Source organism: Camelus bactrianus, chromosome 20 (genome assembly GCF_048773025.1).
Source record: "Camelus bactrianus isolate YW-2024 breed Bactrian camel chromosome 20, ASM4877302v1, whole genome shotgun sequence".
Lineage (NCBI taxonomy): Eukaryota > Metazoa > Chordata > Mammalia > Artiodactyla > Camelidae > Camelus > Camelus bactrianus.
In genome coordinates, this window is record NC_133558.1 from 22,947,295 (window position 1) to 22,967,084 (window position 19,790).

Below are 19,790 nucleotides of genomic sequence, written 5' to 3' on the forward strand. Positions count from 1 at the left end.
CCCCACACCCCCTTTTTTCTGCACAGGATTCAGTGTATGTAGTATCATCTCCTATATGCTACATAAGGGGAAATACATGTTTAACACAGAACATCACCTGACATATGCTTACTTCCACTTTACATATTTATTAAAGAGCAGAATTAAATAGATTTCCCAAAATGAACCTACCTTACAGTCAGTTAAAATGGTGAAGGGTCCACTGATTAATGAAAAAACAAAATTCTCGTTTCTCTGACTTTTTTGGTTCATTTGAACAAAGATGCATGATTCCACTGCCTTTAGCCCAGTGTTGACTTCAGGTTGTGCATCAGAGCCAGGAGCTGAACAGTACTGTCTCATGACAATTTTCTGATATCTCATTTCTTCAACTCGGCTCCCACCATAGTTTTCCAACCAAAACAACCTTTCTTGAAGACTATTTAAGCAAAACCAAGTACAATGGGAAATCATTTGTTTTTCTGAATTTATTTAAGAACACCAAAAAAAGTGCATCTGGATAATTTTTTTTAAAAAGCAATTTATGTTTTTAATTCATTATATGCTGCCTCACCACTCCAAATGCAATCTGAGAGCTGGTTCAAAGACATTTGTTGATTTCTAGACAAAACTGTTGAAAATGACTGAATTTGATACAAGAATGTGTGTGAAGTTTCTTTTTCTTGAGAGGTGATGGACACTTCATAATCTTTTGCTCAGAACCACTTGCCCACCCTTTCCGCCCCTCCTCCCCACATTTTTTCCTGCCTATTTCCATGACCCGTAACACACACTTGGGAGACAATGGGCTAAGATAATCTAAGTTTTAGAATTTTTTGTTACCTGCGAAGAGCTAACTGGCCTTCTGGATCTAATTTCAATCTTGGCCTTGTTGGAGTCATGCTCTAGTCAACAGAGCTACAAATACTACACAGTTAAGCAAATAAGCAAAAATCAGCTTCTGCTCTTCATATTCCCTAGGTGAGATTGGGGGCTTTTTAAAGAAGTATCTTATGAGAAAAGAGAAACATGTAAATGAGAAATTAAAAGGATTTTAGTTAAAGGAGAAACTCACAATTCCATTTGTTCCATGGAGACAGAAACTGATATAAAAGGAAATGACTATATTTTTAGGTTTTTAACATGGTCTTAACCTAATGATGAAAATGTTTTGTTAAAACCACCATAAAAATAAAAACTAACCTAAAATATAACTGCCAGTGTTCTTTAGGATTTAAGAAAGTGAGATGTTCCAGGTTGAAGCAAATGTTTTCTCGGGTTGCCAGATGCATTCCCGTGAGTGTTTCTTACTTCTCAGGCTGTGGGACTAGAAAGCCAGGCTTAATCTTGCTTACCCGTAAGGACTAAAATTCAGCTACACGTACATATTTAAGATTTGCCCTAGTTCAATGCCCAAGTACTGGAGATTTTAGGCTAGATGTACCTGCATGGGAAGCTGTTCTTACCTCTCTTTCACAACTCACACCAGAACAGAGCAGCTATCAGCACAGGGAAAGCAAGCTACCGCATGTCGGACTTGAAAGAAAATCCTTAAGGGCATTGAGTTCTTTTTCAACCTCAGATTTGTTTTTAAAAATTAAGTTACTTAGTAGTAAAAAGTCAATTTTTTGCATGATAGAGGAGTGTAAATAAACTTTCATACATCAGTATACATATGTTTATGACACAGCAATTTAAAAACGACAACAAAAAAAGCTGCATGGATCCTAGGCAGATATGTAAATAAATTCACTCCAGGTCAAAGGTATGACAAGAACAAGTCTCAAATTCTTAATAATTTGGGGATCAGAACAGAAGGAAGAAACTGAGCCGTAGCAATGTGAGCAGGCAAACTGGACTCAACATAACTTCCTGGAAGGGACAGGAGGGAAGGGAAAAAGCACAATTCTGATTGTTTTCTTCACATTTCAGCATCTCAGAACTTCATCCAAAACAGGGAAAGCTAATCCAGAAACCCTCTCTGCTCACTATCACTGAAGCGTGTTTTAGGAATGACAGAATGCCCCCTCCGGAGACAGCCTGGGCAGGAGCCCACGCTCACAGGCAGGCTGCTTAACAAGGGGGCGTTTGGGAGGCAGCTAAGTCAGCAAGTGAGTGGCCTCTGAGGTTCTGGCTTTCAAGTTTGTGACGCTGCTGTGGACCTGAGGGGATACCTGGCCCCTCTACTGTGGGTTCTGTTGGTTAGAAATGCAACAGCTTGCATTTGGAGCATTTGAGTCACTGAAAACCAAAACCTCCCCCTCCTCTCCCCTGCCCAATTGTAGGAAAGGAGAAACTCATTAAGCATTTATTGGTAGGTTTCTGCAGTGTATTAAAGTTCAATCAAATGGAAAACCTGACAGACAGCCCCCAATTGTTAGAATTATCTCAAGGGACCCTGAACTGGATATTGCAAGTTGACATAACTGAAATGAGCTGGACTAGGCTGTTGGCTCAATCTCTCCACACCAACAGCCACCGCTTTGTTCCACCTGGAGTGGTCCCATGCCACCCCCTCACGGAGAGCTCTGGGCAGCAGCAGGGTGGTGGTTTTTGGGAAGCTACTGGTTTTGCCGTTTGCTTCCAGAATCACATAGACTATAACAAACTTTACATTAAACACTGTTTAGTCCTGAGTTGGGGGCATGCCCATGGAGGAGGGGCCGAGTTCACAAGGACTCGTCCCTCCCTGGCGTGATGTCATACGTGGCCCTCAGCTTTCTCTTCTTCCATTGATTGACTTTCTGTTTCTTTTTCATCGGTGACCCCTTCTGAATTCTTCTTGCCCATTGCTTTACTGGCCTCTTCCTGAGGAAGAAATAAATCAAGAGGGTTAGAGAAAAAAGAGTGTCCAATTACTTCTTAGCTCCTCTAGACTGTCAGGTATGAAATAAGAGGACGTTACAGGGCTTTATTCAGGTGGCCCGGCTGGGTAAGTCATGGCTCTGCTGCCAATAGCTGAGAGGGAGCTTTCGCTGTTCTTGGGTTAAAATGACTAGCTTGCCACAGGGGTCACCAGGGGTTCTGAGTGGAGGGGGAGTGAGGGACCAGAATATAGCGTTGATGTAGGGAGGTGGACTTCTCCCATCACGTTTGCCAAGTTGGCTCCCGAACCTCAAAGTAAAGGCAAAATAGCTGGGCTTCCCCATCAATCCATTTCCTGGGAAATCTGAAGTCTCAAAAGCAGGTATTATCTGGAGGGAAAAAACCCTGATGTACTTGATTTTTTAAAAAAACAGTAAAAGTTTTAGGACATTTCTAGGGAACTGACTTCCCTCATCCCTTGCATGGACATGCCAGGGCCTCACACCTATGTGCCTGTGGTAAGTAGAGTATGGTGGAACAGCCTTACTCTACTCCTGGATCCAAACCAGCCTCAATCAGATCCGAAATCACTTCCCCTATCCTTGGTGCTCGCGAGTTGTCTACCTGCACCTGTGTCCTGTGCTTCACCCTCTCAGAACAAAAGTCAAAGGCGCAAGGTCAGGTCTTGGTCCTCCTGAAGGCGGGGGGCTGTGCACATACCTTTGCATCTTGCTCTGCAAACTTCTTGAACATGTTGGCATATATCCTGCGGTCCCGCTCATTGTGCTCCTTGGCTTTTTTCTGGCACATGGAGATCTGCAGTCTTGCGGCCTTATTTTGGGGGTTTACTTCCAACACTTTCTCAAAGTCGCCCTTGGCTGACTCAAACTCGTTCATGAGCAGCTGGGCTTCGCCCCTCCTGTACAAGCCCTTCTCATTGGCACTGTCCAGTCCAAGGGCCTAGGGACAGACGGACTACGTTTTAGAAAGGATGCATGTACCCTGTGGGCATTTGAAGAGAAAAAGGTCTCTGGCCAAGGGAATTGGAAAAGGCGTATTGAAAAGACTGGGCTCAAGGTAATTATATACTACTGATCAAAATTTACAAATTATAGAAAATTCATTAAATACAGAAAGTAAAGATCCCAAGGAGACTTGGGAAGGGGGCTTTTGAGAAGTTCATTTTAAAGTTCAATGGAAGAAGTAAATGCCTAAGAATGGCTGAGAAATTTCTGGAGAAAAAGATATACTATTAAACTACTGAAATTAAAAATTTGGTTAGTAGTCCATGGACAAATGGGTCCGTGGAACAAAACAGCATTCAGAAATAGATTCATGTGTATGTGTGCAAAAAGATTTAATAATCACAAAGATGGTAATGTAAATCATATAGAGAAAGTATTAACTTTGGAATAAATGGGGCTGAGGCAGTGACTATCCATGTAGAAAATTAGTTGAATTCTTACCTTATGTCATATAAACGCAAAAATAAATTCTAGACCAACTATATTTACATGTCAAAAAAACTCCCATAAAATTGTAATAGGGTTTTTTTCTTTTTAAGCAAACCTTGATGGAGTAGGTTTTGTAAGTATCGAACAGGGTTATTTTTTATACTGTCAGGGTGAGGAAGACCTTTCTATCTAGAAAGAAATAGATTTTACTAGGTAAATATTAAAACTTTCTTTTCAGAAAAAGCTACCATCATCAAAGACAAGTGAGAACAGAGTCCCTACTGTCAGGCAAAAAGTTAATGTGCAGACTACCTCAATCAATAGAACACAATAATTTGGTTGAAGGATATGAACAGGCAATTCAAAGATGAAATACAAATGGCCAATAAGTAATGAAAAGATGTGCAACTTCATTAGTAACCAAGAAATAAAAATAAGAATTTTTTGTTGCTAACAATATTGAGAATGAAAACCACTGACAATATTCAATAATGTATAAAGTATTAAAATTTAAATATATTAAAATAACATCTTTGACCCAATATTTGCACTTCCAGGAATCTATCCTATAGAAACAATCCCACACATATTCAAAGAGACACTATATATATAATTTGTAATATCAAAACCTGGAAATCTACCAAAAGGGATTGGTTAAACTATGATAGATCCATACAACGGATACTATATTGACTTTAAAAAAATGAATTAGATGATGAACTGGTAATATGGGGAAAGATGTCCTTATTTTATAAATCTATATATCCTCATTAAAAAAATTCATACATGTTACTCTTATATGGAAAAAACAAAAGGAATATTTTTTTAATGATTTTTTTTCTCTTTTTTTATGAGGGGGAGGTAATTGGGTATATTTATTTATATTTGGAGGAGGTACTGGGGATTGAACCCAGGACCTTGTGCATGCTAAGCATGCACTATGCTGCTTGAGCTATACCCTCCCTCCCCAAAAGGAATATATAGGAAATGAATGACTGTGGTCTTGGGAGAGGGTCAATGGGAATTTTATAAATGGGCTCACTTTCTTGCATGTTTCTGTAATGTCAAATTTGAACAAGAACAAAGTTAAAATGTAATTAATAATAACACTGTCTTCTCAGGCAAAATTTAGCATAACATGATAGGGAACACTGATCCACAAAACTTGAAGTCTTAAAACTCAAAAATAATCTTACAGCGGGGAGGGGATAGCTCAGTGTTAGAGTGCATGTTAGCATGCACAAGGTCCTGGGTTCAATCCCCAGTACTTTTGTTAAAATAAGTAAGTAAATAAATCTAATTACTTACCCCCTCCAAAAAAAAAAAATCTTACAAAGAATGTATGAAATAATTGGGTTTTTTTTTATCCCTTTGTCTGTCTTTAAGATATATCCAATTATTAGCTTTTATCCATAATAAAATATACACTGTTCACTCAGTCCAAGTCTCTGACATAACAGCATTAGCTAGTATATAAAATAGCACAGTCATACATCACTACTGTCACTGGCCTCTGGTACTTAGGTGCTCCGTAACAGCGTTAACAATGCACACGTAATAAGGGAGAGGGCTGCTGGTGCTCTGTGGCTCTTTCAAGTTATGTGTTTTCTGAGTGAATAAATACGATAAAAAGTGACTTGCCAAGGTCCTGGGTTCAATCCCCAGTACCTCCATTAAATAAGTAAATACAAACCTAACTATCTCCCCCATTTCAAAAAGGAAAAAAAAAAAAAACAAAACTACTTGAAAAAAATGACTTGCATATCCCTGTAGGAGCAGTCACAGTCTGTTCTTATTAAACTGAATCTGAAGAGTTCTATGTCTAATGTGATACCAAATGTCACAGACTTAAGGTCATGGATAAAACCTGCTTAATTTTATCTAAATCTTTGTTCATAATGTATTATTATAAATAGTCTAAGCATCAGGAAATTATGACTATAATAAAAAATGCTTCTGCGCTTCTCAATTCATCCTGAGAAACAAATAACCCCAAACAAACAAAACTAAGCAATGTGGAAAACCCAGCCCCTGGATGAAAGGCAGCAGAGGAAGACTCAGTATGAGGAAGGAGAAAAAGATCTGGAGGAGCTTAAGTCATCTCACAGGCAGACACTTCACCTTGTCACAGCACTCGACGGCTTTGGTGTACTCTCTGAGCTTCAGGTAGCACATGGCCAGGTTCAGGAAGGCAGCGAGCAGAAACGATTCAGAGGCTTTAGATTCCTTCTCCGATAAGCCATATTCCATCTCTAACCAGGACACTATCTTCCCATACTGAATCACCGCCTGCATGTACTTGCCTCCCTGAGAGAGAAAAGCTAGTGATTACTTGCTGGACAGGCTCTGGGGGTGGGAGTGGGAGGGGTACAAAAGTAGTGCAAGCTCAGCCCCCCCCCCCAAGAAAGCCAAATCCGCAAAAGGACCCCCCCCCCCCCATTCTAACCAAGCCATTTGATCATTTCTTCCTGTTTCCAGGAGGTGGCTATCCAGGCACTTTTCCCAAGTCCCCACGACCCCGGAGCTGGTTTAGGACCAGGCACTGTAACGCTGGTCTCCAGAGTCCACCATCTCACCCTATCCAGGGGGCATTTCTCTCAGCAGGTGGGTATCAAGGCTTCTGGGTTACAGTCTTTGGTGCTAGTATTTATTATCACTTTCAAAAGGCTGGTGAGTAGTTGTAGACTGTGTCACTAGTTTACTTTTCCCTCTTCTTCTGACCATTAGCTCGGCACGATAGGTAACTATATTCTGATAAGTGCCAGTCCCCAGCCCAGCAAATCTTAAGTTATCTAAGGGCTGGCAACCTTCTCCTATGAAGGTGCAGATAGTAAATATTTCAGGCTTTGCAGGCTAGTCTCTGTTGCAACTCTGTCCTTGGTGGTACAGAAGCAGCTCCAGACAATATATAAATAAATGGGTGTGGCTGCGTCCCAGTAGAACCTTACTGTCTACAAAAACAGACCGTGGTCTGCTGACCTCTCATCTATAGACCATGGGAAGACAGAGGTGAATAGCAGCAGTGACGTAAGTAACTAAAACATGAATCACGTAAGTGTCAGCTAACTACACGAGAAAAACCTTTCTCTTAGTTGCATTTTTGCTCTCTTACCTGATTAGAATTCTAACAACTGTATAATTAATTAACATGAATTATATATATGGTCTATACAGGAAATACCAGGGCTGAGACAATGTTTATTGCCATTTTAGGATGAATGAAAGGAGTAAGAGCAGGTAAGACGGAGTACAGGGGAGGGATCTCTTCTACAGGAGGTGATTATAAGCTTGAAAACATGACACATCCCGCCAGGTGACAGAATTGCAGCCACACCTCATGGGCATTAAACCCAATGTCTGACCGACAAACAGGGTTAAGATCATGTCACTAGGATTTACCAGTCAAAGTGCGTACACTTCTCAGTCTCCCCACACACACTGCAGGCCTCACCCAGTGAGTAAGGGGAGGAAGATCACAGAGCAGGTCTATGAGAATGTTCCAGTTTTACAGGACTTCAAGTGGTTGGTATAAAAATGTGTTCCACCTGGAGAAAGGAAGCCCCAACACTGATTTTTGGTGATGAGGACGGGGTAGACCAGTTCCAGGTAGAGGGCCTGGGTCAGAATGTACAGATCTTCCTCAAGTTACAAGGGGTCACCTCCCAATAAACCCACGGTAAGTCAAAAATGCACCTGATACACTTGATCTACTGAACAGCCAGGCCTACTTTAAAGGTGCTCAGAACACTTACCTTAGCCTACAGTTGGGCAAAATCATCTAACATGAAGCCTATTTGATAACAAAGTGTTTAATGTCTCACATAGTTTATTGAATACTATCCTGACAGAAGCAGAATGGCTACACCGGTGGTTTGCCCTTCTGACCGTGGGGCTGATAGGAACTGCGGGAGGGGGTCGTACTGTGTATCGCTAGCTGGGTAAAGTCAAAAACCCCCAATTCCAAGCACGGTTTCTACTGAATGTGGAGAGCTTTTGCATCACTGAAAAGTGGAAAGATTGTAAGTTGAATCATCGTAAGTCAGGGCTGTCTGCACTTAGGTTTTGCTGCAGCCTTAGGCCCACCACTCAAGAATAGGGTCCTCACCAGCACCAGGATTGGCATTTTCTGTCACCATCTTTTCTCCCGCTGGAGTGAGAGCTCATTGAGGACAGGAAGCATATCCTATCCCTTTCGGAATATCGAGGGTTTAGCACAAGGAGGCCCTTAATGAAGATCTGCTGAGTAAATAGTAAGGTCAAAGGAATATAACTGTGGAATCAAAAGTTTTTCAGTCATTGGGAGCAAAATGGAGATATGAATGGAAATGAAAAGTGTCATTTCATTTAGGCTAGGTGAGAAGGACAGGCACCTTCCCTGTTTGCCTAGCTGCTGCTTCCCCTCTCTTCTCCTCCACCATCTTTATCAAGTATACTGTCCTAGGGAAAGAAAAGAGCCAGGGAGGAGAAAAACCCAGATCCTACCACTTCAGTTGGTTCTGACTTTCAGAATAGTAGAAGGCTATGGTTTCTCAAAACAACAACAAACCAGAATAGACTTCATAATATACATAAATGTTCCTTCACATGCATTGAGCACTTTAATTTCTTAAAAGCAATTTCATATATAATGTGACTTATATCTCAACTTCTAATGAGCAAAGGTCTTTGTAGTATTTCTGCTTCTGATGTACTAAAGAGTTCTCCACTAGGGTGCTTTTGCCCCAGGGGACACTTGGCAATGTTTAGAGATGTGCTTTAGTTGTCACAAGTGGAGGGCATGCACCTAGTGGGTAGGGGCCAGGGATGCTGCTAGATGTCCTATAACGCACAGGACAACTTCCCGCCAAAACAGAGCTACACAGCCCCAAATATCAACTGTGCTGAGGCTGAGAAATCTTGTTCTAAAACAATGAAGAAAGAGAAAGAGAGGCAGGTTTTGAGTTTTTTTTTTAACCTAAAAACGTAGAGTCAAAGATGACTTGTTTCTAATCAATAACACTGGTTTCTTGGTTCAGCAAGGGTGGTCAAAATATATCAAAGCCTGGTTTGTCTGCAAAGGGTTCCATGGTTGAAGGATGATCCTTAACTAGCTTGCTTTAGAAATGCTTTTTTTTCCCGCCAAGGAGCACAAGAGGGCGCAAGAACCCCGTATCACTGCAGTGTCCGCAGCTGCCTTACCTCTGCCTCCAAGTCAGAAAAGTAGGTAATGCTGTTGTCCTGCACATGCTGTCAGTTATGAGGGCAAAAATCATGTCTATTTAACTGACTTGCACAATGCCTGGCATAACATCACGGTGTTAAATGTGCTAAATAATTATTTTCAGAGCCAAATGAAGAGAGTCCTCTCCTACCTTTCTTCTCTTTAGTGTTCAGAGGTTGATAGTTTACAGTCTGAACACCAGAATCATTCCCAGTAAAAAGCTTATTACAATTCTGCCCTACTAAGGGGAGAGATTTACCCATTTAGAGGTAAACCAAAGCAACAGGTCAATGAAAATAGAGCTCCATTTCATTGTACGAATGGGGTGAAATACAAACCTACACTTCACACCATCTCTGCTCTCCCCTACACATCTGGCCCCTGTGCATATGCACAACGCACGTGCCAAGTCAAACACCCTGGAAGGATGAGGCCCTGAAAGGCAGTGTGGCAGATTGAAACTTGCCCTGAAGTTTGTAAAGGGAAGGTGTGCAGGAACTTATCTACCACCCATTTTTAAAGTCTTACGGTTAAAACTAGGATCACTGCTGGGATCTTTTACCTATAATTATGAAGGTGCCTCCAGGGATGTTTTGAGTAGTACAAAATGTTCAGAGACATTCTGGGAGAAAAGTCTTAGGTCAGCGGTTTTGAACCTTTCATTAATTTTCCCCCAATAGACTAATGTTTTGAAAGATTTTTGTCTATCAAATTGCATGTTAAAAATAATATGTTCCATATGTGTGACTGCTGATCCAGATTTTATCCAAAGATCAGTAATTTTAAGAGGGTTCATAATATTATGAAATACACAAATCACTATTGCACCAGTGTGATGCTAAGAAGCAGCACAGTCAAGTAATTGCGTAGATACTCGAGCACTGCTTTCTGCTGCTGATCAAATTCTGGCCATCTCTCTGTATATACTGTGGGTACAGCTATATGACACGTGGCTCTGCAGCATTCATTATCAATACTGTTACCCAAAGTTCTGAGTCATCAGCAGCAACCAATTAGAGCTTCTGAATAGCTAAGCTGTTTATTACACTGAGTTGATATAATTCTAGTCAAATGCCAAAAGCCTCACCTCCCCCCATGTTAATATTCTATTTAGAAGTTTTGGGAAATATAAAAAATACACTTGAAGACTTTTATGGACTCGCAAGTAGGTAGGAAACACAGTTTAAGACCTATGGTCTTAAGTACAGAAAATTTTTTTATTCGTAGGGTATTATGTATTTGAGTCTTTGGATCTTATCTGAATAGTTAAAGAAGTAGCCAGTACCTCAATTAGAAATTAAGAAAAATCAAACTTGTTCTTGAGAACTTAGAAATGCATAGAAGTTTAGGGCTGGAAAGAAAACTTGGGGATCATCTAATTTAATTCCCTCACTTTTCACATGAAAAAATAACTTCTTTGGACCTTAAATGACTTTAAATCATTTGGAGCCACAAAGCCCAGTTTTCCCAATACAGAGCTCATTCCACCATACCCCAGTGCTTTCTGGTGACCTATACGTTATTTTAGTACATATAGTAAACATTTATAAATAATTATATATTATCTGTACCCAGAATAAGAAGTGTTTTCAATCATGATCCAGTACCCACTCACACACAACGGAACAAGTTTTATGAAACAAAATTTATCCTTACTACATAATGCAATACACTTCCACTAAATTGATTTCATGACCCAATAATGGGGCTCCTCTCAGTTTAGAAAACAATGACCATACATGTGGCCCTCTGGCTGTGTAATTCTGTGTTGGTGACGGTCTTATGTAATTCTCTCGCTGTTTTCTGTGGGTTAACGCTGCCTCCTCTCCCTCTAGACAAGCATGTTACCCCAAGGACGGGTCTTACAGAAGCTTCTCCATAAAGATGTGCTGACGTACACTGATGCATCTGCTTTAGACTATTAAAAACATCATCTAATTTTTCTCTTGTTCATGGATTGCAGTCGCAAGTTAAAAAAAGAAACCTTGACAAAACTCCCATTCTTTCTCTCACACTCTCCTGCACTAAGCCCTTTCTGCTCCATACAGAAAAGTTACATATTTGGGGTTGGGGAAGCAATGGCTGGAGCGTTCTGATTAGAATCAAAGTGCTGTTCTCTTTTTTTCTTTATCTGAGAGTTTAAAATCTAAGTGAGGAGATAAATTCCTAGATTGTAAGAAAGGGTTTGCAATAATCAAGAAATGACAAGTATCATTAAGGAATTTCTGAGGATTCCTCACAAAATCAAGTGTGGGAGGGATCATCTTGGCCATTAGACGAAATTAACACACTCCTCCTGTCAGTTCCTTTTAAAGTCTGTGCGTGATCTCTTTTTATCCCCAAGACAGTGGAAAAGAAAATGATGTGAAACTTACCCCTTTGAGTTCTATTACTTGCTAACAATTATTCTATTCATTCTTTGTTTCATTCCACAAACACATGTTGAGTGCCCACCATGTACCAAGCGAGCTGCTCTAGGCCTTGAGTGACACAGTGGTGGGTGGGCGAGCAGACCTGGTCTGCCTTTGTGAGGGTTACAGTCTAGAGCAGAATGTGTAAAAGAGGCATTTGTGTTCTTTTTGTCACATTAATTCATTCTGTCTCACCATTTCTTATACTAAAAATGACAGACCTGTAAAAATTCAGGCTAATGCTTATCCAGAATGGTATTCATAGAATTCAGAACAAGGTATATCAGCACAACTCACTGATACTTGACTAAATTCTTTGAGATGGAAAGGACTGTACAAAGACTCACACACCTTGAAGTACACAGTTCCCTTCTCTTTGACAATGGCAGCCTGTTCCAATTTTTCTTTGGTATCCATTTCCCAGGATTCTTTGGCCTGTCGTATAAATTTGTGACAATGGTTAGATGAACAGAGATGGAAAATGCACCAGCTGATGCCCGTAAGAACAAACAATAGCTCTTCCTAAAGGCAACCCATACTTCAGAAGCCCCTGGCTTTTAACACTGTCTGCCCTTGCCAGGGCACCAGGCTAGAACTCACTTTCTATGATGACAGGGTGCTTGACCCGTGCTGCTCAGCAGGGAGGAGTGGGCACAAACACTGAGGAACAAGAACTGTTGAGCACTGTTAGAGGGAATCTCTAGAATTATGAGGTGAGGCCACACAGGGAGAGCCAGGGTCCCTTATTTCCCTCCTGCAGACTTCTCCACTAAGCTGCTATTATAATTTAGGCAAGCTGTTTCTCTCAAGCCTCAGTTTTTCAACTCTAAAATGGGAATACTCTTATAGTCAAGTCACAGTTGTATATTCATACACAATTAAAAAATTCCAGAACATGTAGCTGTTTCGCCACTCTAAAACAACCATATATATTAAAACCTCCAAGCTGCAACAACCTGCAGATGTATACTTGGGGAAGCTCAAGGAAAACATAACTGGGAGGGTGAAGGTGATGCAAAGAAAACAAATGATTTCACGATCGTCTGCTAATTTGTATTATGTGTATCATTTCTCCCCACCATTACAGACATCCATCAGGGACACCTGCACTTTCAATATGAGTGTCTGGATCAGTCAATACAACACTGGGGTCCTTTAGGGAAGGTGACAATGGCTGTGTCTGTGCTATACTGCAGAAGAATTAGGAAGCTTAACTGTGTAACTGTAAAATTCTCTACTCAAAGGACAATTAGTGGTATATTCCTGGCGTCATACCAGTGCTCCCCGCCTTAAAAGAAGATAATGAGTTACTAGTCTTTTTGGCAACACTATGTGATTCCTAACAATTTAGCTCTATTATTTAAAAATCTACTTAGTAAGGGCCCTCTGCATTTTTTATATTGTGTTTAGGCTCTATGGAGTGTAAATCTATTATTACAAGTCAGAGAACTAAATCATGTTGCCTCCAACAACAACACACACCTTCACAAAGCTTCAAATACACCAAGCAGTGCTGCCCATGGGGGCCGTGACTAGGCGCAGGTGCATTGTGGGTCCCAGTGAGAAGGCTTCTGAGTGTGCAAGGTCCACTGGGCTGTGATGAGGGGTTACTTTATTAAAATGGAAATAGGAAAGCCAGAGGTCTAAATGACCATATGCTAAGGGTTATTTTCTCTCTTTAAAAATAAAAACCACTTTGTGCTATGAAGGCAGCTTTGGAGGATCAGTGCTGAGCTAGCGAGCCTTCAGATGACATTACCCGACAACAAGCGATGGTCGTGACAAGTGCATGTTTGTTTTGAGGAACATATTATTAGGAACATGACCATTAGGGGACGATCACAAAGCAGTCCTCCCCTGACCTTCTTAGCCCAAAGTGAGAGGCCTACAGGACCGTGATTTCCTCTCTGAGTCTAATAAAAGAAATAGTCACGTTTCCAGTCCAAAGCTTAAAGTACAGAACGTGAAGCTGGCACTGTGGGGATAAAAAAGATACACTAAACGCAGCTCTCGAGGCCCCTGGGGGAGGAGGGGCTGGACATGACAGCAGACCTGAACAGGCACGTGTTCTGTGCCTGCCCAGTGCAGCCGCTGCTGGGAGCCCCGGAGTGGGTCTGAGAGGGAACTGTGCTCAAAGAGGCGTGTCATTTCTGGACCCCGAGGCAAATGTTCTTTTTTCTACTTGGGCAGGTATGAAAAGAGAAGGCCTCAGGTTAACAGGTTTATTCCTTGTGTCCCTTGTCACAGAGCCTGATGGCCTACAGAGCCCTGCATTTTGGATAATAACTTGCAGCCCCAGTGAAGGCCTCTTCACGACTCCCGTGAAGGGTACGATCCGTTCAGCCCTGGAAACTGCACCCCACTCCCCCAAGGAGCTGCTTGGCAGAACGTGAACCTTTTTGTCTTCAACCCAAGAAAAAAGTACAAAAAGAACAAGTCTAAGAACAAATAAGGGAACAAGTCTTGGATTCTACCCAAAAAAGTTAAAAAAAAAAAAAAGGCTGACACATAGGAACAAAACAAGAACACTGAGCTCCCTGGGTGTGTATCAGCTGTGCTGTATCAGCTGTCCTGTACTCCAGCGGTAGCAACCTCGACAGGAGACACTTGGTCATGAAAAGCATAACACACACAACACACACACACAAATACCATCTATCTACACCACCTGGTACTATCAGACGCCAACTTATAGGAAGTGAATGGAAAAGAAATCTGCCATGATTTCAGAGAAGTTGGTATTTTCTCACCTTTTCGAAGTTCTTAAGTGTAACTTCATATATAAGTTCAGCATTAGGTTCAATGCCAAATTTAGGCTTCCCTGCCTCTCCAAAACCGTATCTGAAATGGAGAGTAAAAAAATAAAACTTTAAAGAATTGGTGTATGTCCAGGCACTTCCTTGGGTATCTTGAGGCATCACATTAGCACAGAGCTATCATGTGCAAACTACACACATCCGAGACCCTGAAGACAAAGCAGATGTTGATCAGAAGATAGGGTGCCAGACAACACTGCTATGGTGTTTTAAGAAACCAAGCTTGATTGAGTTTTCTTCTTCACATTGATACGTAATGTAACACCTGTACTCCTTGGAACAGCTTGCTTAATGTGATTCTAAATGTCACTGCCTTTCTCTGCTTGATTTTGTATCTAGTTCTTTTTATAGAAAAGCCATTATTTGACTATTAGGACTCTTCCTGATGCTTTATCAGAAGGACAGAAGACAACCACTGTAATTGTTACAATGCTGTTTGGTAGAGGTATGTTTTTAAAGTGAGAAGTGCTCTTCCTTTCCAAAAGCACCACTTCCAGTCAGATAAACTGAGAGAAAGGTTCACACCTCAGGAAGGAAATACACTCTCACAGTAAGTCTTCAAGACTTTTAGAAAGCACACTAGAAAACAGCAATGATATAACAAATATATAATCAAAAAGGAGAGTCCCAGCAAGCTCTAACACTTCATCAAGAGAAATACTGCATTGTGTTCTCACAGCTCTCTGGCTGTAAAACTAAAACACTAAACCTTTTAGCCAAAACTGACTGAATAAAATAACTGGGAATATATACGTAAATCTGTTTTTTCGAACCATTTAAGTTTTTTAACAAATCCAAGGCATTCGAGGGAGCACACGTCCACTGGAATGGAAATTCTGGTGGAGCCTCCGTCTGTCTGGGTTAGTGGTTTTCCAGATGCAGAACAATGCACAAAATATTAGGAAAATATTCACTGGAACGTATCCTGCTCCCGTGTGTTTTAAGCCACACTACTCTTTGACTTATAGAATAGTATTGCAAAAAACTTAGTAAACCCAAACTTTCAGGCTATAAGCTGAAAAGGTACCAAAACCAGGTTGAAATGAATACTTAATACCTTCAGTTTTCTCCAGGGCAAAAGGCCTAGAGCGGAACATTCATCTCTTGCCACTCGCACCTCTTCTTTACCCCTTGCCTGAATTTTTCAGGAAGAAAATGCTTACTCACTTACCTCCATTGTTACACAAGAACATGGAAGCTGGAGCCAGAGAGAGGCGTAAAGATACAGTGAGAGCTGGTAGGAACGGGGTGGGGTGGTTTTAATAGCAGGGCAAAGGGTATCTTCAGCAAAGAAATAAAAGAGGACATAATTACCAGTGGCCAGTTGCAGGAAGTGGTGACTAGTTTTCTACTTTGGGCTCTTAGACCAATATATCTCCTATTTTGTTTCTGCCAGCTGGTAAATAAAGAACATTCCTCAACTGCTGGGAATCAGGTAGGCAGGTGAGTCCCTACTGAGCATGTGTTTACTGACAGCATGTTATATTTGGAGCCCTGTGCTGACAGGTACAAACCCAACAGATGATCTGGCACTTGCCTTAGTCTGCTAGCTCTCAGCGGGTGACTTTAATTCCCCCTCTCCATCAGGGATATCTGGGGATGTCTAGAGATTTGGAATCTGTCATAACTAGGAGGGTGCTACTGAAATCTAGTGGGAAAAGGCCAGGGACACTACCAAACAGCCTACGATGCACAGGACAGCCCCCACAACCAAGAACTATCTAGCCCATCTGGACCAAAATGTCAGTAGTGCTGAGGATGGGAAAAGCTGCCCTAGAGTAGCTTACAGACAGGGGGCTCATGGCTGGGGGCAAGGAGTTTGGTGGATCTGGGTCAAAGGAGGCACCTAATTGTCCTGGTTATCATTGATGGGATTAAAGAAGACTAAAGGATTTATTTCTACAATCTCTCCTGGGTTCAAATGAAGAAATTCTGTGAGATGTATGTGGAGCACATAATCCTGGGGAGGTGTAAGCTCACCTCGAACTGTCTGGGAAGCATCTAACCTGACTTCCTATTACAAGGAAAGTTGGCTGACTTATGCTAGATCAGGCTGGGCAAGGAAGGACCCAGGACACACAAATTGATCTGACTGAAAGACAGCACACCACAAATGGAATTCCAGGACTTAACCAAAAGACAAGCTGGGCTACAGTAACAGAAGCAATCCAGAATTAATGTTTTTAAATTAAGAGCTGCCTGCAAAGAGTAGAGATACAAATAATGACTTATTAACGACCATTAAGCCTTTACGTGCATACGAGAAGCACTTGTATCCTAAGTTCTTACCAACTGCTCCCTTTTTACAGATGAAGAAACTGAGGCTCAGAAAGAAGTGCTTCCTGAGAGTCACACTAAGAGGCAGTGGTAGAGCTGGGATTTAAATCTGGACTCTGCCCCCAGAAAATTGTTTAGTTTTTGACCCACACTGCCTCATAATTAGACACTATGGCTCTTGACAGCCTGTGTTATTGTTTGGCGTTGGTGCAAGACAGAAGATAAGAAAAGGAAGAAAAAAGTTAAAATGAGCCATACTTTACCCAAAACAAAAAATATTAAGTCAAAGTATTTAAAATAATATAAAGGACACTTCCCGATGAGAGGCGAGAAAATGGGTTCTCTGGAAGTATGTTTTGAATTTATTGTGAAAACATCCTGCAAAAGTACCTATCAGAATCAAGAGGAGGTATATGCCCTGGAAATCTTTTAGAGAATGAAATACAGATGACATTAAGAATAACAACATATATTTGCAACAGCCATATTTATAGCAACACGCAGATGTAATGTCTCTGTAAGTGGGAATCTGAGTAAGTCAAGCAAATTCACTGCACAGGCTCACAACACACCTGTGGGCAGGGATGCTCTACATACATGGATAACCTTACGCAGTGCATGTGTGGACGGTCTCAGGTTGCAGACTTTATATAACTCCTCAACATATTAAGCAGAAGCCTTTCTAACTATGCTAAGTTATTTCCATAAAACGTATGAAAAAAACCTTTTATACCTAGAAATTCATGAAAACTTGTCAACTACATTTATGCCTCAAAAGATCTGAAAAATCTGCCATATGTTAAAACAGAGTTTCCTTTTTCTTATGGTCTCAAGGTAAAATGGAAGAGAAAAACAGTCATCACAACAGCAATAAGAGCTAGTACACTGAGGGTTAGGGTGTGCCAGGCACTTTGATAAGTTCTTTACCTGCATTATCTCACTTAGGCCTCCACAACTTTAGGAGGTAGACACCATTTATCCCCATTTTACAGAAAGGGAAACTGAGGCTTAGGAGAGTCAAGTGCACACAGATGGATAGTTGGGAGGGGTGTGTGTGGGGTTAACCACTAATCATACAACAAACAGTTTAAACTTGCAAAGAACTATTTGCATTAATAAATATAAGGATAATTCCTGTTTCTCTTTGCCATTAAACTTGGGCCATCTGCTCCCACAACTGGTTTGTCAGCTAGGTTAAAATATAATGAACTGATTCATACAATACCTGCTCACAATGTATGCAGAACTTCTCTTCAAGGAGCTTAAATCTGCAAACATACATGGGTCATAAAAATCACTCTCTTTATATGAGTTTAGAACTACTGCAATTTTGGAATGCTGGAATAAAAATAAATATTATTTGGACAGGGAGGAGATACCCTCCTCTATGCACCACCTCATTTAAAAAGTTCTGTATAAAAAGAGAGAAATAGGTTCATTTAGGAGTGAACTACAAATACAGAGTAAATGCAAATAAAACACACTGAGATGGGAATACACTAGTGGAATATAACAGAATAAAAGAAGGTATTAAGTAAAGGCTGCCTCAGTGAAGGCTCTAAAGGGTTTGAGGTGTAGAGCATTTTGCAAGAATTTTCAAGTGGGTAGTGGCATGGCTAAAATGTCACTTGAGAAATACGATTATGGCTCAAGTGTGAGGGCAGAGGTAAATATGCCGCTGGATTACTACCGAGGCCACACAAAGGCAAGCGACTGTACAAAAGGCACAGTATTACCGATCGGTAAGTGCAGGTCATCAAGATTCTCAGTAACTAAAAATCCTACTGACTGAAATCCAAGGAGCCAGAGAGGGAGGAGACACCAGATAAGCAGATGCACTTTCATGCAATCAGAATCAAAACACCCTGGTTTCTCAAGGGTCTATTTCTCAAGATAGAAGGGTTGGATTCATGGTATAATTTTGGATCTAAAAATAATACCAAACATGTTTTCACAAGAGAGACTGTCAGTGTCTGATAGTTCTAAGCTTGGAAGTGCTAATGGATATCCTTATGATGGGAAAATTTCAGGCAAAAATGAGTCATCTCCGCTGCTTTAGATCCAGGAAGAACACTCTTTTTTCAGGGACTTTGTATAAGAACAAGTGGCACAAATTCAAGTGGCAATAAATCATCCAAATGCTCTTTCTACTTCCAACCCCCGTGTTTCACTGCCTCCTGCCTAATTTACGGAAAAGGGGAGGGTGGGTGAGAGAATCAAGTGAGAAGGGCCAATAGCTTCCTGTCTTGGCAATATGGAAGGTGAAACAAGAAAAGCAAAACTTGCTGGTCAGTCTTATCCTAAACACACATCAATCACGTAAATAGGCTTATAAACCTCTGTAATATTATAAGGCCCATTAATTCACTTCATGACTAACTGCAGCCTGATTTAATTGTTTCCATTGTTCGCATTAACTTCACTGAAAATACCAAAACGCTGAGTGAAAAAGCAAGGGTACCCCTGTTCTTTAGATAACTTCACCGTATACTGAACTGGTACACTGCTTACCGTGGTCCAAGATATAAAATACATTGTTCCTCACGCTGCATTTTCTCCAGAGCTTTGTCAATTCCAATTGGAATGTCGTGGTCTTCTCCTTCACCAACGATGAACCCTACATCTCTGCAATCAAACATCCTTCCTCCACAGCGGCCTTCCAGGTGGACTGAGGGAGAGGAGACAGGATGGTCAACAGAGCTGCTCGTGACTAGATAATTTAGGGAAGTAATAAGTGAGGACTTCCCCTTATTTCATCTAGAGACATACATGGTCTCACGTGAAATCATATTTCTTTCTGTTTAAGTTTAAACTTATAATTACTGATAACGGTATCAATAAGATAGCT

General features: G+C 41.0%; 1 protein-coding gene across 6 annotated transcripts in view; it reads right to left on the reverse strand.

Moving 5' to 3' along the window:
* Positions 1 to 449: 449 nt before the first annotated feature.
* FKBP5 (FKBP prolyl isomerase 5) overlaps positions 450 to 19,790 on the reverse strand; it is a 93,326-nt gene continuing 73,985 nt past the window's right edge. For 5 of the 6 annotated variants that reach the window (XM_074348547.1, XM_074348548.1, XM_074348549.1 and 2 more), the window contains 6 exons: positions 19,454 to 19,610; positions 14,600 to 14,690; positions 12,201 to 12,284; positions 6,360 to 6,545; positions 3,505 to 3,744; positions 450 to 2,787 (listed from right to left, as the gene is read on the reverse strand). In XM_074348547.1, the coding sequence (XP_074204648.1) occupies positions 2,680 to 2,787; positions 3,505 to 3,744; positions 6,360 to 6,545; positions 12,201 to 12,284; positions 14,600 to 14,690; positions 19,454 to 19,610 (866 nt within the window). In that variant the 3' untranslated portion in view covers positions 450 to 2,679. The remainder of the gene's footprint in view (positions 2,788 to 3,504; positions 3,745 to 6,359; positions 6,546 to 12,200; positions 12,285 to 14,599; positions 14,691 to 19,453; positions 19,611 to 19,790) is intronic. The other variant, XM_074348552.1, reaches the window with a different exon arrangement.